Source organism: Dasypus novemcinctus, chromosome 18 (assembly GCF_030445035.2).
Source record: "Dasypus novemcinctus isolate mDasNov1 chromosome 18, mDasNov1.1.hap2, whole genome shotgun sequence".
Lineage (NCBI taxonomy): Eukaryota > Metazoa > Chordata > Mammalia > Cingulata > Dasypodidae > Dasypus > Dasypus novemcinctus.
Genome location: NC_080690.1, coordinates 75,792,425 through 75,807,066, shown reverse-complemented (window position 1 = coordinate 75,807,066; position 14,642 = coordinate 75,792,425). Strand labels below are relative to the sequence as shown.

General features: G+C 38.9%; 1 protein-coding gene across 2 annotated transcripts in view; it reads left to right on the top strand.

The window, feature by feature from the left end:
- LOC101428609 (zinc finger protein 665-like) overlaps positions 1 to 14,642 on the top strand; it is a 67,188-nt gene that overhangs the window by 13,919 nt on the left and 38,627 nt on the right. Inside the window, exon 2 of one of the 2 annotated variants that reach the window (XM_058280738.2) lies at positions 9,302 to 9,388. The exons of the other annotated variant lie outside the window; for it this stretch is intronic. Within the exon in view, the coding sequence (XP_058136721.1) occupies positions 9,374 to 9,388 (15 nt within the window). The 5' untranslated portion in view covers positions 9,302 to 9,373. The remainder of the gene's footprint in view (positions 1 to 9,301; positions 9,389 to 14,642) is intronic. 2 annotated transcript variants of the gene reach the window in all.

The following is a 14,642-nucleotide window of genomic DNA, read 5'->3' as shown; positions in this document are numbered from 1 at the left end:
TAAAGAGAAATGAGAAGGTATTCAATGTGATGCAACACAAGAAAGTAAATATAAAAGGCATCAGCAGAACTGAAGTACAAAAAAAGTTATAGGACTTAACTAAATAGCAGAAAGGCAAAAGAAAGACCTATATTATCAGTAGTGATTAAACTCTCCAGTCAAAAGTCTGAAATTGGCACACTGGTGAAAAAAAGCATGACCCAAACACTTGCTATCCTCAAGAGACCTTACAGTCAAAGACACATGTAAGTTGAAGGTGAATGGATAGAAAAAAATGTACCATGCAAGTATTAACCAAAAGAGAGTTGGGGTACCTATACTATATGAGATAAAATAGTGTAATGTTTTTAACTTACATAACAAAAATGGTCATTATATACTGATAAAGGAGACAATTCCAGAGGGAGATGTAACAATAATGTGTACCTAACAGCAGAATTCCCAATTCATATGAAGCAAATAAAAATTTCAAGGGAGAAATTGACATTTCCACATTAATAGCAGGAGACTTTACACACCAGAATACACATTTTTCTCGAGTGCATATGGATGACTCTCCAGTATAGACCATGTGTTTGGTCACAAAACAAGCCAAATAAATTTTAAAATATTGAAATCGTATAATGTGTAGTCTCCTATCACGGTGTAATGAGTAAAAGAGGGAGGAATAGAAAATTCATAAATATGTGGAAATAAACAACATAATCAATGAATGGTTTAAAGAGGAAATCAGAAGCAAAATTAGGAAATACTTTGAGATGAATGAAAGGAGAAATTCAACATACAAAACTTAAGGGATGCAGTGAAGGTAGTGCTGAGATGGAAATTTATAGCTCTTTAAAATGTTTACATTAAAAAAGAAGAAAGACTTCAAATCAGAGACCTAACCTCAAAACTGAAGGACTAGAAAAAGAAGACCAAACTAAACTGAATGCCAGCAGATGGAAGGAAATAACAAAGATTAGAGCAGAGGTAAATGAAATAGAAAGGAACAACAACAAAAAATAGAGTCAAAGTAAAAAATTGTTTCATTGAAAAGATCAATTTTATTTACAACTTTTGCTAGACTAACAGAGAAAGAGATAGAATACAAATAACAAAAATCAGGGAAACCGACTTTGGCCCAGTGGTTAGGGCGTCGGTCTACCACATGGGAGGTCCCCGGTTCAAGCCCCGGGCCTCCTTGACCCGTGTGGAGCTGGCCCATGCGCAGTGCTGATGCGCCCAAGGAGTGCCGTGCTACACAGGGGTGTCCCCCGCGTAGGGGAGCCCCACGCGCAAGGAGTGCACCCATAAGGAGAGCCGCCCAGCGCGAAGGAGGGAGCAGCCTGCTGAGGAATGGCGCCGCCCACACTTCCCGTGCCGCTGACGACAACAGAAGCGGACAAAGAAACAAGACGCAGCAAAAAGATACAGAAAACAGACAACCGGGGGAGGGGAGGGGAATTAAATAAAAAAATGAAAAATAAATCTTTAAAAAAAAAAATAACAAAAATCAGAAATGAAAAGAGGGAAATTTCTACTGACCCCACTGAAATAAAGGAGTATAAAAGGATACTGTGAACAACTGTATGCCAATAAATTATGTAACCCAGATGAAAGGGACAAGTTCTTAGAAACACACATACCACCTACATTGAAGAAGAAATAGAATGGAAGTGGATGTGGCTCAAGCGATTGAGCTCCCACCTGTCATATAGGAGGTCCCTGGTTTTGTTCCCAGACCTCCTAAAGAAGACAGTGAGCTGGTGCAACAGGCAGGTGTAGCAAGCTGATACAATAAGAGACACAAGAAGAAAAACATAATGAGAGACAAAACAAAGCAGGGAACAGAGGTTCCCAGTGCCTCCTAAAGAAGACGGCAAGCTGACGTGACTGGCAGGCATGGCGAGCTGACACAACAGGATGATGCAACAAGAAACATAGGGAGAAAAACATAATGAGACACAACAAAGTAGGGAGCAGAGGTGGCTCAAGCGATCAGATGCTTCCCTCCCACAGCGGGGGTCATAAGTTCAGCTCCTGATGCCTCCTAAAGAAACAAGGAAGATGAACAGACAACAAGGGGGTGGGGAGAATTAAATAAAGTAAATTTTTAAAAAAAGAAGAAATAGAAGATCTGAACAAACCAATTCAAATAGATTGAATCAGTGTTTTAGCTTGCGAAAGGCTGCTAAGAGTAATGTACCAGACATGTCTTGACTTTTATAATGGGAATTCTTTAGGTTAAAAGCTCACAGTTCTTCTCTTACCTAATGCCTACCAGTGGTTTATTTGGAAAAAGACCTTGACCAAAAGAGGAGAAAATTAAGTACAAAAGAGTTTTAATGGCTAAGAGGTTTCATAGTCAGGAAGTCATTCCTGAGGTTACACTTATGAACATCTCAGGTAGATCTCACTCACTCCAAGCTTCAAACATGAGTGATCCTGAAGTCTCTTATGGACATCTGGAAACTAGAGGCAAGACAACCTGTGAAGTCAGCACACTGTTGGTGGGCCGTACTTTGGAATATATGATACCTTTTTCCCCACTGTAACAGAGTTAGGCTCATTTATAATTTCCCTATACATGATTCTTCTACCCCCTTTACTTGAACCTGTAATTAGCACTATACCCATTAAATTTATGTCCCAGAGACTAAATCTTTGGTCTGTTTATATGCCAGATTGAGCCCTGAATCTCAGCAGAGTTGCAGCCAAAAATTACTCTCTAGTTCACCCAGGACAACTAACAAAATGATGATGATGGACATCCCCCATCCCAAAAAGCAAAGAGTTATCCACAACTGCAGGCAAAGAGTTCCTTCCGTCTGCCCCATGAGATCTAAGCTCCCTCTCAATTTGAAGCAGAGCAGACATCTCCATCCCCAAATCCTCAACATTGCAGAATGAACAAACAAAAGGAGGGATACAACCCTGGACTAAAGTAGGCTTAGTAATACTGTAGTAATGGAAGAATTTGCAGAACTTGTAGATATAAAGATAGTGGTTACCAGAGATTCTGAGGTGAGGAGAAGGGAAGAATAGGTGGAACATAGGGCATTTTTATGGCATTGGAATTGTTCTGTATGATTTTGTAATGATGAATACAGGCCATTATGCATTTTGTCAAAACCTATAAATACATGGTACAAAGTGTAAAGCATAATGTAACCTATAGACCATGATTAGTAGCAGTGCTTCAGTATGTGTTCATCATTTTAGCAAATGTTCCACATTCATGTAAGATGTTATTAATAGGGGAAACTGTGAGAGTGGGAAGGGGTGGGGTATATGGGAATCCCTATATTTTCAATGTAATGTTTCAGTAATCTAAAACTTTAAAAATAAAGTTAGAAAGAAGGCTTACAGTTCTGACATTGTGAAAGTGACCAAGGCATCGTCAGAGATGGTACCTCACCAAAGGTAGGCTACTGGTGATCCTGGATTCCTATATGGCAAGGTACATTGAAGCATTTGCTTGCTTGGGTCTCTGCCTTCTCCAGGCCTATTTTTTTCCCTGAAGCTCAGCTATGCATGATTAGGCTTAAGATTTATCTTTCCCCTCCTCTCTGGGCCTCATTTCTTTCAGCCTTTTGGGGGCCCCTTTTTGTGTGTCTGTGCTACACTGATTGCAGCTTCTGGCTTCCAAGACCTCACTCTCAGCTTCTCAGGGTTTCTCTGTTTTCTCCCACTTTTTTCTGCATGTCTCTGTATTTAATTCTGCATTTATAAAATACTCCATCAAGAGGAGCAATACCTCACTAAAGTAATCCAATCAAAGCCCCCCCCCCAGCTGAATCCAATCCAAGCGAAGGGTCTCACACCCACAGGAATGTATTAGCTTCAAGAATATGGTCTTTTCTGGGATCCACAAGAAACTTCAGACTATCACAAGCAGTAGTTAAAACCAAGGGCCATACAATTTTCTAAAATTTTAGTTAACTTATGTTTTACATTATGATTTACATTTTAGCCTATAGGCCCATATACATTTTTGTTGTAATTTAACAAAAAGTAATATCCATCTTTGCATAATCTTGTGGAACACTTCCATTGCCCCACAGTTACACTGATTCCACCTATTCAATACCTCTTTCCCCCTCCCCTCAGGGCCCACAGTGACAATCACTCTTCATGGCTTCAAGGGCCATGTTCAGAGATATTGCAACAATGTTGAGGGCCTGACATGCTTGACTGCCCTAATGAATTGGGAGCCACCATTTCTCTAGAGAGAGGGTTTTATAGGAGGAATTTTACCAAACATTCCTAGAAAACTTAACTCCAGTTCTGCTCAAACTCTTCCAAAAAGTTGAGGAGGAGGGAATACCTCTCTACAAAGCCAATGTTACTCTCATACTAAAGCCAGATAAAAATGCTGCAAGAAAAGTACAGACCAATATCTGTTAAGAATATAGATGCAAAAGTCCTCAAGAAAACACTAGCAAACCAAATCAAGAGCACATTAAAAGAATTACATACCAGGTATCAAGTGGGATTTATGCCTGATATGTAAGAGTGGTCTAACATAAGAAAATCAATTACTGTTATGCACCCCATTAGCAGAATGAAAGGGGGAAAAAAATGCACGATGCTCTCAATTGATGCAGAAAGGCATTTGACAAAATACAAACAAAATACAGACAAAATACAAAATTCCAGGGTCTTGCTTTTCTCTGGGTTCAAGGTTCCTTTCTTCCCAGGGCTTGCTTCTTCCTGGGCGCAGAGTTCCTCTGATCCAGGGTCTTGCTTCTCTCTCCTCTATGAGCTTACTTCCCAGGCCTCCAGCTTAAGTCTTCAGCATCAGACTGCAACATCAAAACTCCAACTTAAGAACCCTTCCCTTCAGGACCTTGAGTTAGGTAATGATTTCTTAGACTTTACACCCAAAGTATAAGCAACAACAAAAAAATAGATGAATGGAACCTTATAAAAATTTTGAGAGTTCTCTTCCTCAAAGGACTTTATCATTAAAGTAAAATAATGGGAGAACCTAAACTATAAGAGAAAGTATTTGGAAATCACTTATTCAATAAAGTTGTAATATTGCGAATATATAGAAATCCTTCAACTTAGCAACAAAAAAGGCAATTAAAAAATGGGCAAAAGACTTCTTTCCAAAGAAAATATACAGTGGCCAGAAAGCACATGAAAAGATTTTCAACATGAAAAGTGGTTTAGAGGGAAAGTCTCAGGTCATGTATATTACTGAAAAGAAAGCTAAAATATGTAACATGGAACTGTATAGCATAACAAAACCATATGTGAAATATGAATATGAGTAAAATCGTACATATAAGATTGTTTTTCTTTGAAGTTGAACCAGTGTATGATAATGCTACAAGATGTTAATAACAGACCAAAAAACTCCATTATGCTGAGTGAAAGAAACCAGACACAAAGTACTACATATTGTATGATTCCATATATAAAATGTAAATATAAATCAATTTATAAAGATGAAGTCAGATTAGTGGTTATGTAAGGCTGGAGAAAGACTGCTGAAGGGTATGGAGTTTTTCTTTTTAGAGTAATGAAATTGTTCTAAAATTTTTTGAGGTGAGGAATGAACAACATTGTGATTATGCTCAAAGACAGTGATTATGTGCTTTGGATAGATTGTATGGTATGTGACTGTATCTTGATAAAACCGCTTAATAAATAAATAAGTAATTGTGCAAAAATAGCCAGTAATAGCAGCTTTGTACAGCAGGGGAAGCAGAGAGAGATTGAGTGGTAAAGAAGTTTCTTGGTTTGTTTTTATTATTATGTTGAAATAATGAATGAGTTCTAAAGATGATTGAGGTGATGAATGCACAAATATATGATTATACCAAATACCATTGATTGTACATTTTGGATGAATTGTGTCCTTTACTAATATGTATCAATAAAATAGATTTGTTAATAAAAGGATATTATGAGAAACTATGCCAATAAATGACAACATAAATAAAATGGGAAAATTCCTAAAAATGCACAACCTACGTTGCCTTTATGAGAAATACAAGAACTCAACAAACCAATCACATTTTTGGGAAGGGGAGGAAGAAGGAATTTATTCACAGCCGGCAGGACTTGGGAGCTTTCTGTTCAAAACCCTAACCTTGAACAAGATTTTTGAGTTCTTTTTATACAGAGGTATTATACCAAATGGTTCTTTGTTTCCATGTTCCGTAAACTTGAATTAACATATATCTTTTACATTCCAGGTAAGCTTTTAGCATGGACTTTATACATTCCATGTAAGCTTTTAGCATGGGCTTCATATATTCTATGTAAGTTTCTAGCACATTTGGTTTGCATTTTCCCTGAATCTTTAAAATTTCTAGAGTTTGCATTGCTAAATGGTTTTTCAGGGACCGGAGTTGTTGCCATGGTTACCAAGGGCAGGGCTGCAGTTCTTACTGTTCCACACACACAGCTCAGGACACATAACAGCTCCGGTTATCTACAGAGAGATGAACAGCCTCCCACCCATAGCCCACATCATTTCCCCCCTTTATGCCAGCTTAACTTGCTAAGGTTTGGCATGATTATTGTTGGAGTTATGAGGTGTGTGGCTGTTTGTTGTTTTGATTGATTGTTCCACTTATCAGTTTTTCTGTGAGGACCTAAAGACAAAGTTCCTGGGTAGCGCCCTGGGCTTATTCTGTTTTCAGAGAAGTTCTTATCCAGGACAGTAGAATTCTGGGGGTGGGTACCTCCTAGCAGTTATCCTGGGGGTTATTGGTACTTACATGGAATTCTTGCCAGGCTCCAGATCCATTTATGAATTTTATTTTACCCTTAGAGTTTATATTTTTCATCTTAAAGGGGTGCTAAAGGGAGATGGTTTCTTTTCTGTAACTACTTCCTGCTGCCCATGGGTTATAGTCCTTACTTAACAAGGTGTAAAACTTTGTTATTTTATTTTGACTGGAGGAAGATGGATCTGGCATTCTGTATGAAGCTGGACGAAGATTTCCTATGGTTAATAAGATGTTCATTCTGAAAGAAACCAATTAGAATTTTGGAATACCTGTTTTTAAAAGAGGACATTGGATTATAGAGGCAGAGAAGGTTAGGTGCCTATAAAGTTGGCACCTTTTTAAAAAGTTGGTGGGAAACAGTATATATATATTTTTTAAGTCATTTCTTTTTAGAGAGAAATTGTAATAGATAACAGTATTAGGTACTCAGCTTTGTTCTGAAGATATATTTCAGACTGTTTAATAATTGGCACTCATGTTTAGTCAGGTGCTTCTGGTGAATTGGTACCTTTTAGGCAATTGGTTTCATTCAGGATTAGGGCACCAAGTTGGAAATTATCTTAGTTTTTAGCTTCTTCCATGTTTGGAGTCTTTTTCATTCCCAGAATTTTTCTCCAGACCTTTCATTGCCCTCAGTTTTTGTTGGGAAGATTCCGGTGGAGCTCACATCTTTTCTGGACTATCCAGAAAAGATCCAGGGGCACCCAGATTTGGGATTCACCTGAGTCGTCCTGGCTTCCTCAGGGATCCAGAAGGGGTAGTGAAATGCTACCTTCTCTGGCCTTCATTTGCAAATTCCGGGAGAGGCCCCCAAAAATGTTGCAGAAGTCAAGAGGGGTTCTATTATTTGCATATGAAAAGGCCAAGACTCAGCAATAATTTTGAGAAGGAAGAAGGAATTTATTTTTGGCCGGCTGGACTTGGGAGCTTTCTGTTCAAAACCTGAGCCTCAGTCACATTTGAAGAGTCTGAATCAGTCATCAAAAATCTCCCAAAAAGAAAAGTCCAGAACCAGATGTCTTCACAGGTGAATTCTACCAAGCACTTCAAGAAGAATTTTCACTAATCATATTTGAAACTCTTACAAAACAATTGAAGAGGAGGGAAAATTACCCAACATATTTTATGAAGCCAACATCACTCTTATACTGAATCTACATAAGATACTTAAATGGTGTAGCCACTATGGCAGACAGTTTGGTGGTTCCTCAGAAAACAAAGTATAGAACTACCATATACCTAAACCCCACTGCTAGATATATGCACAAAAGAATTTAATGCAGGGATTTTAACAGATAATTTGCACACAGATGTTCATAGCATTACTCACTATTGCCAGGAGATGGGAACAACCCAAGGATAAAATGTGATATATGTGATATATACCTACAGTGGATTATTATTAATCTGTAAAAAGCATTGAGGTCCTGATACATGCTGCATATGGATGGATGAACTTAGAAGACATCGTGTTGAGTGAAATAAATCAGACAAAAAAGAACAAAAATTGTATGATATCACTGACTTGAAACAATTCAAAGAAGCAAACTCATAGAGGATATAGGTTACCTGGGACAGGATGCAGATAGGGAATGTGCCAGTAAGGCTTAAAATGTACAGGGTTCCTATTTGGCATGATGGAAATGTGAACAGCACTTAAATATATCTGAATATGATTAAAAAGGGAAATTTAGCTTGCATAATATGGTAGCAATAAAATCCATGGAATTGTACTACACATAGCATGAACCCTAAGTTAAACCATAGACTTTAATAATTGTACTATTGTAAAAATGCTCTCATCGATGAAACAAATGTTCCACACCAATGCAGGTTGTTGATGATGTGTTGGTGTATGGGAATCCTATATTTCGTGTATGATCGTTCTCTAAATAGACAACTCATATAAAAAAGGAGAAAATAAAGCCTTTTACTTGGTGCATTCTTTTTTAATCAGTACATTCTTGCATTTTTAAAATATAAGAAGTCATCTATTAACTTTATCTTCCCATTTTATAAGTGTCCCTTCTCCATTTTCCATTATAGAGCAAAATACAACAAAAATGTGTTCATATTCTCTGGTTTCAATTTTTGCCTCCAGTTGTCATTTGAGCCCCATCCAATCATGCTTTCACATCCACCATTCCACTGATAAATCTTTGTCACAGTCACCAAAGACCTATTCTTTTGTAAATCTGGTCAACTAATTCTCTTTCGTTATCTTACTTTTCCTATCAGCATATTACACCGTTGATTTAAAACACTTTTCCTGTCTTTCCAGGAAAATGGGTTGTTTTGGGAAAAATGTATCTCTCTTTGTTGCCCAAATCCCTAGTCTAGTAGCAAAGTTTGCAGTGTCACTAGGATGAGTGGACATTTTGAGGAAAGTGTGGAAAACTCACTGCTGTTCTCCATGAATGATTGTATTGTCCCTGAATCCCTCCTCTTGCAGTAGACAGTGGAGGATCATCTTTTTTCCCCATGTTGAGGTCCTTCTTATATGTGTGGTTGTAACACAGGAATGGGGCATGTTGAATTTAAGCATTAAACAGCATATTTTCAACACTTAGGATTGACTTCTGAAGACTGATCTTGCCTGAGAACAAATCCCAGAGAGCGTACCTGAGAAAAAAGTGTCAGGAATGTCTCCTTTCCAGGTAAAACTCATGTTCTTTGTTAATTTTTTCTCTCTCTTTACTGAAATGCCACTTTTTGGCCTTCTTAATCTTCTATGACTCTGACTCTGATGTATCCTCCCGAACATATTTGTTTATACTCACCCAGGGGATCATCATGGGAAGGCTTCCTGAAAAGGCATGGATTGGAGATGGGAGTGGGTCCCATGGTGTCAGTGAAGGTAGACTATAAGGATTCTTTAGGATTGCAAATCTGGATGCACTGTCAGTTCTCCATACACCAAGATTCATGACACTATTTCATTAATGTACAGGAGCACTGGAAAATTCTGTAAAAGAATAAGGAGAAACCTGCTCTCCCTGATTATATTATATATTTGAAGCTAAACTAGTGAATCATTATGTTTCTGGCTCCAAAATATTAGTGGTTTGGGAACCATTCAATAACAGGCAGCAGTGATAGAGAATATTTTATGCCATAATTGGTTTTAAAACATGGACTGCATCTCATGTTTCTGTGGGGGTCCAGTGAGTCCCCAGCCCTGGCTCAGTGAAACTCAGCCCACAGTATGCAGCTGCATGCATGCCCCAGGACATGAGTTAAAATTTAACAAACCTCCTCACAGGAAAATAGTACAGATGGTATTGTAGACAGTAATTTTCTCCAGACTATACAATTCCTTCCTACAGTAATATCACCAGACCCCATTTATGTGCTTCATGTGATCCTAGTAGAAACTGTTATGAAATGTCTTTGTTCTGAGACCCTGTATATTGGCCCTCATTTTCCTGCCTCTTTGTCGGATCACTGTCTTCATTTTCTGGACTGCTGCCACCAGAGAAAATCTCTCCTGTCCTTAAATCCCAATAAATAAAGCTTATGCTTGACACTATTCCAAGTGCATCCTTTGGTCTTGCTGCCACCCCAGCCTGTGCCTTTCAGGGCCTGGGTGTTGCAACAACTGGGGAACAGTGAGCCAGGAGACCAAAGGATTACTGGCAGTAGCAGGCATGAGCTCAGGGAAAGGAGAATCTGTGGGGGAAATCCCAGGTTAGCCTGTATATTAGCCAAAGGGGTACTGATGCAAAGTACCAGAAATCTGTTGGCTTTTATAAAGAGTATTTATTTGGGGTAAAAGCTTACAGTTACAGGGTCCTAAAGAGTCCAACTCAAGGTTGGACTCCTTAAAAAAGGACAAAAATTGTATGATCTCACTGACTTGAAATCCTTATAGATAAGAGGTACTTTCTCACCCAAGTCTCTTGTCACATGTTGAAGCAAAATGACTATGTATCTACAAGGGACCAGCCTTCCTCTTTCCTCTTAAAGCTACATCTCCATGGGCTCCATGGGCTCTGCTTCTTCTAGTCTCAGTTGAAGGCTGGCATAGGGCTCAGCTGCTCTGTTCTCTCTTCACCTGCAAACTATCAGGTGAATGACTCATCTCTCTTCCCAGGGACACCAGGATCAACATTCTCTCCTCTTCTGATCTGTGGATCATTCTTCCTTTATGTATCTTCTTCTCTGAGTGTCCCATTTATATGCCTCCCAAGGGGGTGGGGACTTGACCCTGAGTCATGCCATACTGATGTGGTTGAATCAAAGTCCCTAAATTGATTTAATCAAGTAAACTTAAAACCTTTGAATTTAAATCAGTCACAGGGTATCATACCCAGAGGAGCAAACCAGTTTACAAATATAATCTGTATCTTTTTTTGGATTCATAAATAATGTCAAACTGCTGCAGCCTGTAGCATCCATGTGGGGAGGGGTGGCCACCCTCCTCCAGGATGAGTAGAGACTGCCGAGAGAAAATGGGGATGCCCTAAAAACTCTGGCAGGTATACTGACTGTGCTACAGCAGGTAGCAAAGTAGCTGCAATTTTTAAAGATTTATTTTATTTATTTATTTCTCCTCACCCCCTTGTTGTTTTTCACTTGCTGAGTCTGTTTGTTTTCCTTCTTTCTTTAGGAGGCACTGGGAGCCGAACCTGGGACCTCTAATGTGGGAGGGTGGTACCTAATTGCTTGAGCCACCTCCACTCCATGCTTTGTTGTGTCTCTCATTCTGTTTTTCCTCCCCATGTCTCATTGTGTCTTCTTGTTGTGTTACTCACTGCACCTGTTGCATCAGCTCACTGTCTTCTTTAGGAGGCACCAGGAACCTCTGCTCCCTGCTTTTGTTGTGTCTCTCATGTTTTTTCTTCTCATGTCTCTTGTTCCAGTTACCATGTCTGCCTGTTGTGCCAGCTTCCTATCTTCTTTAGGAGGCACCACGATCTGAACTAGCAACTTCCCATGTGGTAGGCAGGAGCCCAGTTACCTGAGCTGCATCTATTTCCTAGCAGCTGCATTTAAAGAAGAAAAAAGGAGACTGCCAGATAGTGATGGCTATAGCATGGTCCCTCTTAGGAGTCTTGCAGGTGGCTAGTGAGGCAGAACAAATGGCAAAGGCCTCTGTGCTCCACTTAAAAGAAGAGTTAAAGCTAGAAAATGACATGTGCCTGGCACAGGCAGAGGTGAAAGATTCTTTAACCAATTTCTTGCACCAATTTAGTAATCAGTTAGAAACTCTAGGTTGTAGATATGCTTGGGCCAGGGACCAGGTCTGGAGGATATTGACCACCCCTGGGTGGGACCCTAAGATGTGGGACCTGTGGACTCTTCCTCAAATAAGAAAAAAAGGAAAAATGGGGAAAAGGCTAAGTGCAACAAAATAGGGAAATGTAGGCCAGGGAATTAAAAATCATAGTTTGTCCTGTAATTCCCAAATTTAACCTTTTAACAGCCTTAAAATGAGAGTAATTTATCCGATTACCAAATTCCAGGAAGTAAAGAAAAAGTCCTTAAAAGCTATGGAAATACCTTTTCTAAATTTTAATTAAAAGTAATTAAACAATTATATATTCCAAAATCTGACAGTCTGTATGCTTTTAAGGCTATTTACAATTTTAAAATTTTACTAAAAAGAAAAGAGGTTTTAGCTTTCTGTAAAGGGGAAAAAACTTCTTGATAAACTATACTTGTTCCAGTTTATTTGGCTTAGATGTAATCTACCTAGGTTTATAGGATACTAATAAAATAAATTAGCATAGTATGTATTAAATCTTTAAGATGGGAGCAGATATGGCTCAAGCATTTGGGTGCCTGCCTCCCACATGGGAAGTCCTGGATTTGGTTCCTGGTGCCTCCAAAAGAAGATGAGCAAATGAAATGGCGCACCGAAGAAGACACAACCGGGAGGGAGCAGATGTAGCTCAAGTGATTGGGCATCTGCCTCTCACGTGAAAGGTCCCAGGTTTGATTCCCAGTGCCTTCTAAAGAAGATAAGGAGACACTGAGCAGACACAGAGAGGAGACAGCCAGCGCAAACAAGCAGATGATATAGGTGGTGAATCCATAATTTCTGGAACTTTGCTGAGACATGCGTGGGGCACACTTCATTGTAAACTGCAGCAAGGAAACGGAAATGTTTAACAGTTAAGAGAGTGAGCACGCATGAATATCCATGCAATTGTGAATTGTGACCTAACATGGTTCTCATTTTAAATCTTGGAAAGTGAAAATGTATAAACTCTCTAAATATTAATATTCAAACACTGATAGAAATTCTAACATGAATAAAAGTAATATAACTTGTTGGTTAAAAAAAAAAGCAAAACAAGCAGATGAGGCAGCCATCTGTGGGGGAAATAAGTAAATAAGTCTTAAAAAAAAAAAAAAAGATTTATTTATTTATTTTCCCCCCTTCCCCTCCTCCAGCCCTGCTGTTTTTTGCTGTCTGTGTTGTTTTCTTTTCTCATTTTCTCTCCTCTAGGACTCACCAGGATTCAATTCTGGAGACTCCTGATGAGGACAGATGTTCCCTGTCAATTGGGCCACCTCAGTGCCTGGTTTCTGCTGCACTTCACCTTAACTCTCCCCTTGTCTCTCTTTTATTGCATCATCATCTTGCTATATGACTCACTTGCACAGGTCACTGGCTCACCACATGGGCACTCGCGTGGGTACTTGTCCAGGCACTGGATCACCACACAGGCACTTGCACAGGCACTGGCTTGTCATGCAGGCACACTTTCTCTTCTTTTTCACCAGGAGGCCCCAGAGATTGAACCCAGGTCCTCCCATATGGTAGGTGGAAGCTCTATCACTTTACCTACATCTGCTTCCCAAGTAAATAAATCTTTAAAAACGAGATCTTTAAGATGATGAAAATTTCAAGTTTGTGTTTAATGAAATATGGCTCTGTCCTAAAGTAAAACAACTAGTTTTCATAGGACAGAATGAGGACTCTAAGACAAGACTTAAATGGATAAAAGTAAATTTCATAAGTTGCTAATTGTGATTTAATGAGCTTATTTAAAGGTAAAAGTAACTTCATAACAGAAGAAACTTGTCAAAGGCTACCTCAATCTGCATGTTAAGATGGTGGTAGAAAAAGATAGCCTTAATTCCATTGGGAATCAGGTTTTCACAAAATAAATAGTTTATTCTATACTGCTATAATAAAATACCTGTTAATGTAATCATGTAAAGGTGTATAAGTAAAAAGTAAAGCAATAAAAATAGTTAAGTCTGTTTAATATACTATAAACTGGATTGAAAGTATTTAGAAGTGTATAAAATCTAAAAGAGGGGATACAGATGTAACTCAAGTGGTTGAATGCCTGCTTTCCATGCAAAGTCCTGGATCCTGTCTTTAAAAAAAAATTATAAGAAGTAAAGTTCAGTATTTTCAAACTTTCTTTTGCCCCCAGTACCTTGCATGCTGCCTCTCCATTTGAGTTATTGGATCAGTCCATCATATGACCCCTAAAAGACTTAATGTATCTACCACATCTGTGGACATGGCTCCTGAAGTGGATGGAAACTAACTACATTGCTGTTTTGGACTCCCATGGCAGCTGGCAATGGCTTGATATGGCCAGATTTTGCCTCCAGTTTCGTAGTGCTGAAGGGTGCTGTGCTCAACACCAGTGGAATATTGGAGCTTCCCTCCAAGGCCTAGCAGTGCTGCAGCCAGCATGCTGCAGCACTGCATAACAATTAGAGCAATAATTACCAGAGTAAAGTGAGTAAACCTTAAACAAATATATAAGGCTTGCTGCCATGGAAAAACTATCTGTATTGTATTGCAGACCTGAAGCTTAGTTCTATTAACTGCAGCTCAAAGGGAAACTTGTATATTTTTCCCCAAAATCAATTTTATTGATACATATTAATAATTTATACAATTCATCCAGAGGATGCAATCAGTGGTATTTGGTATAATCA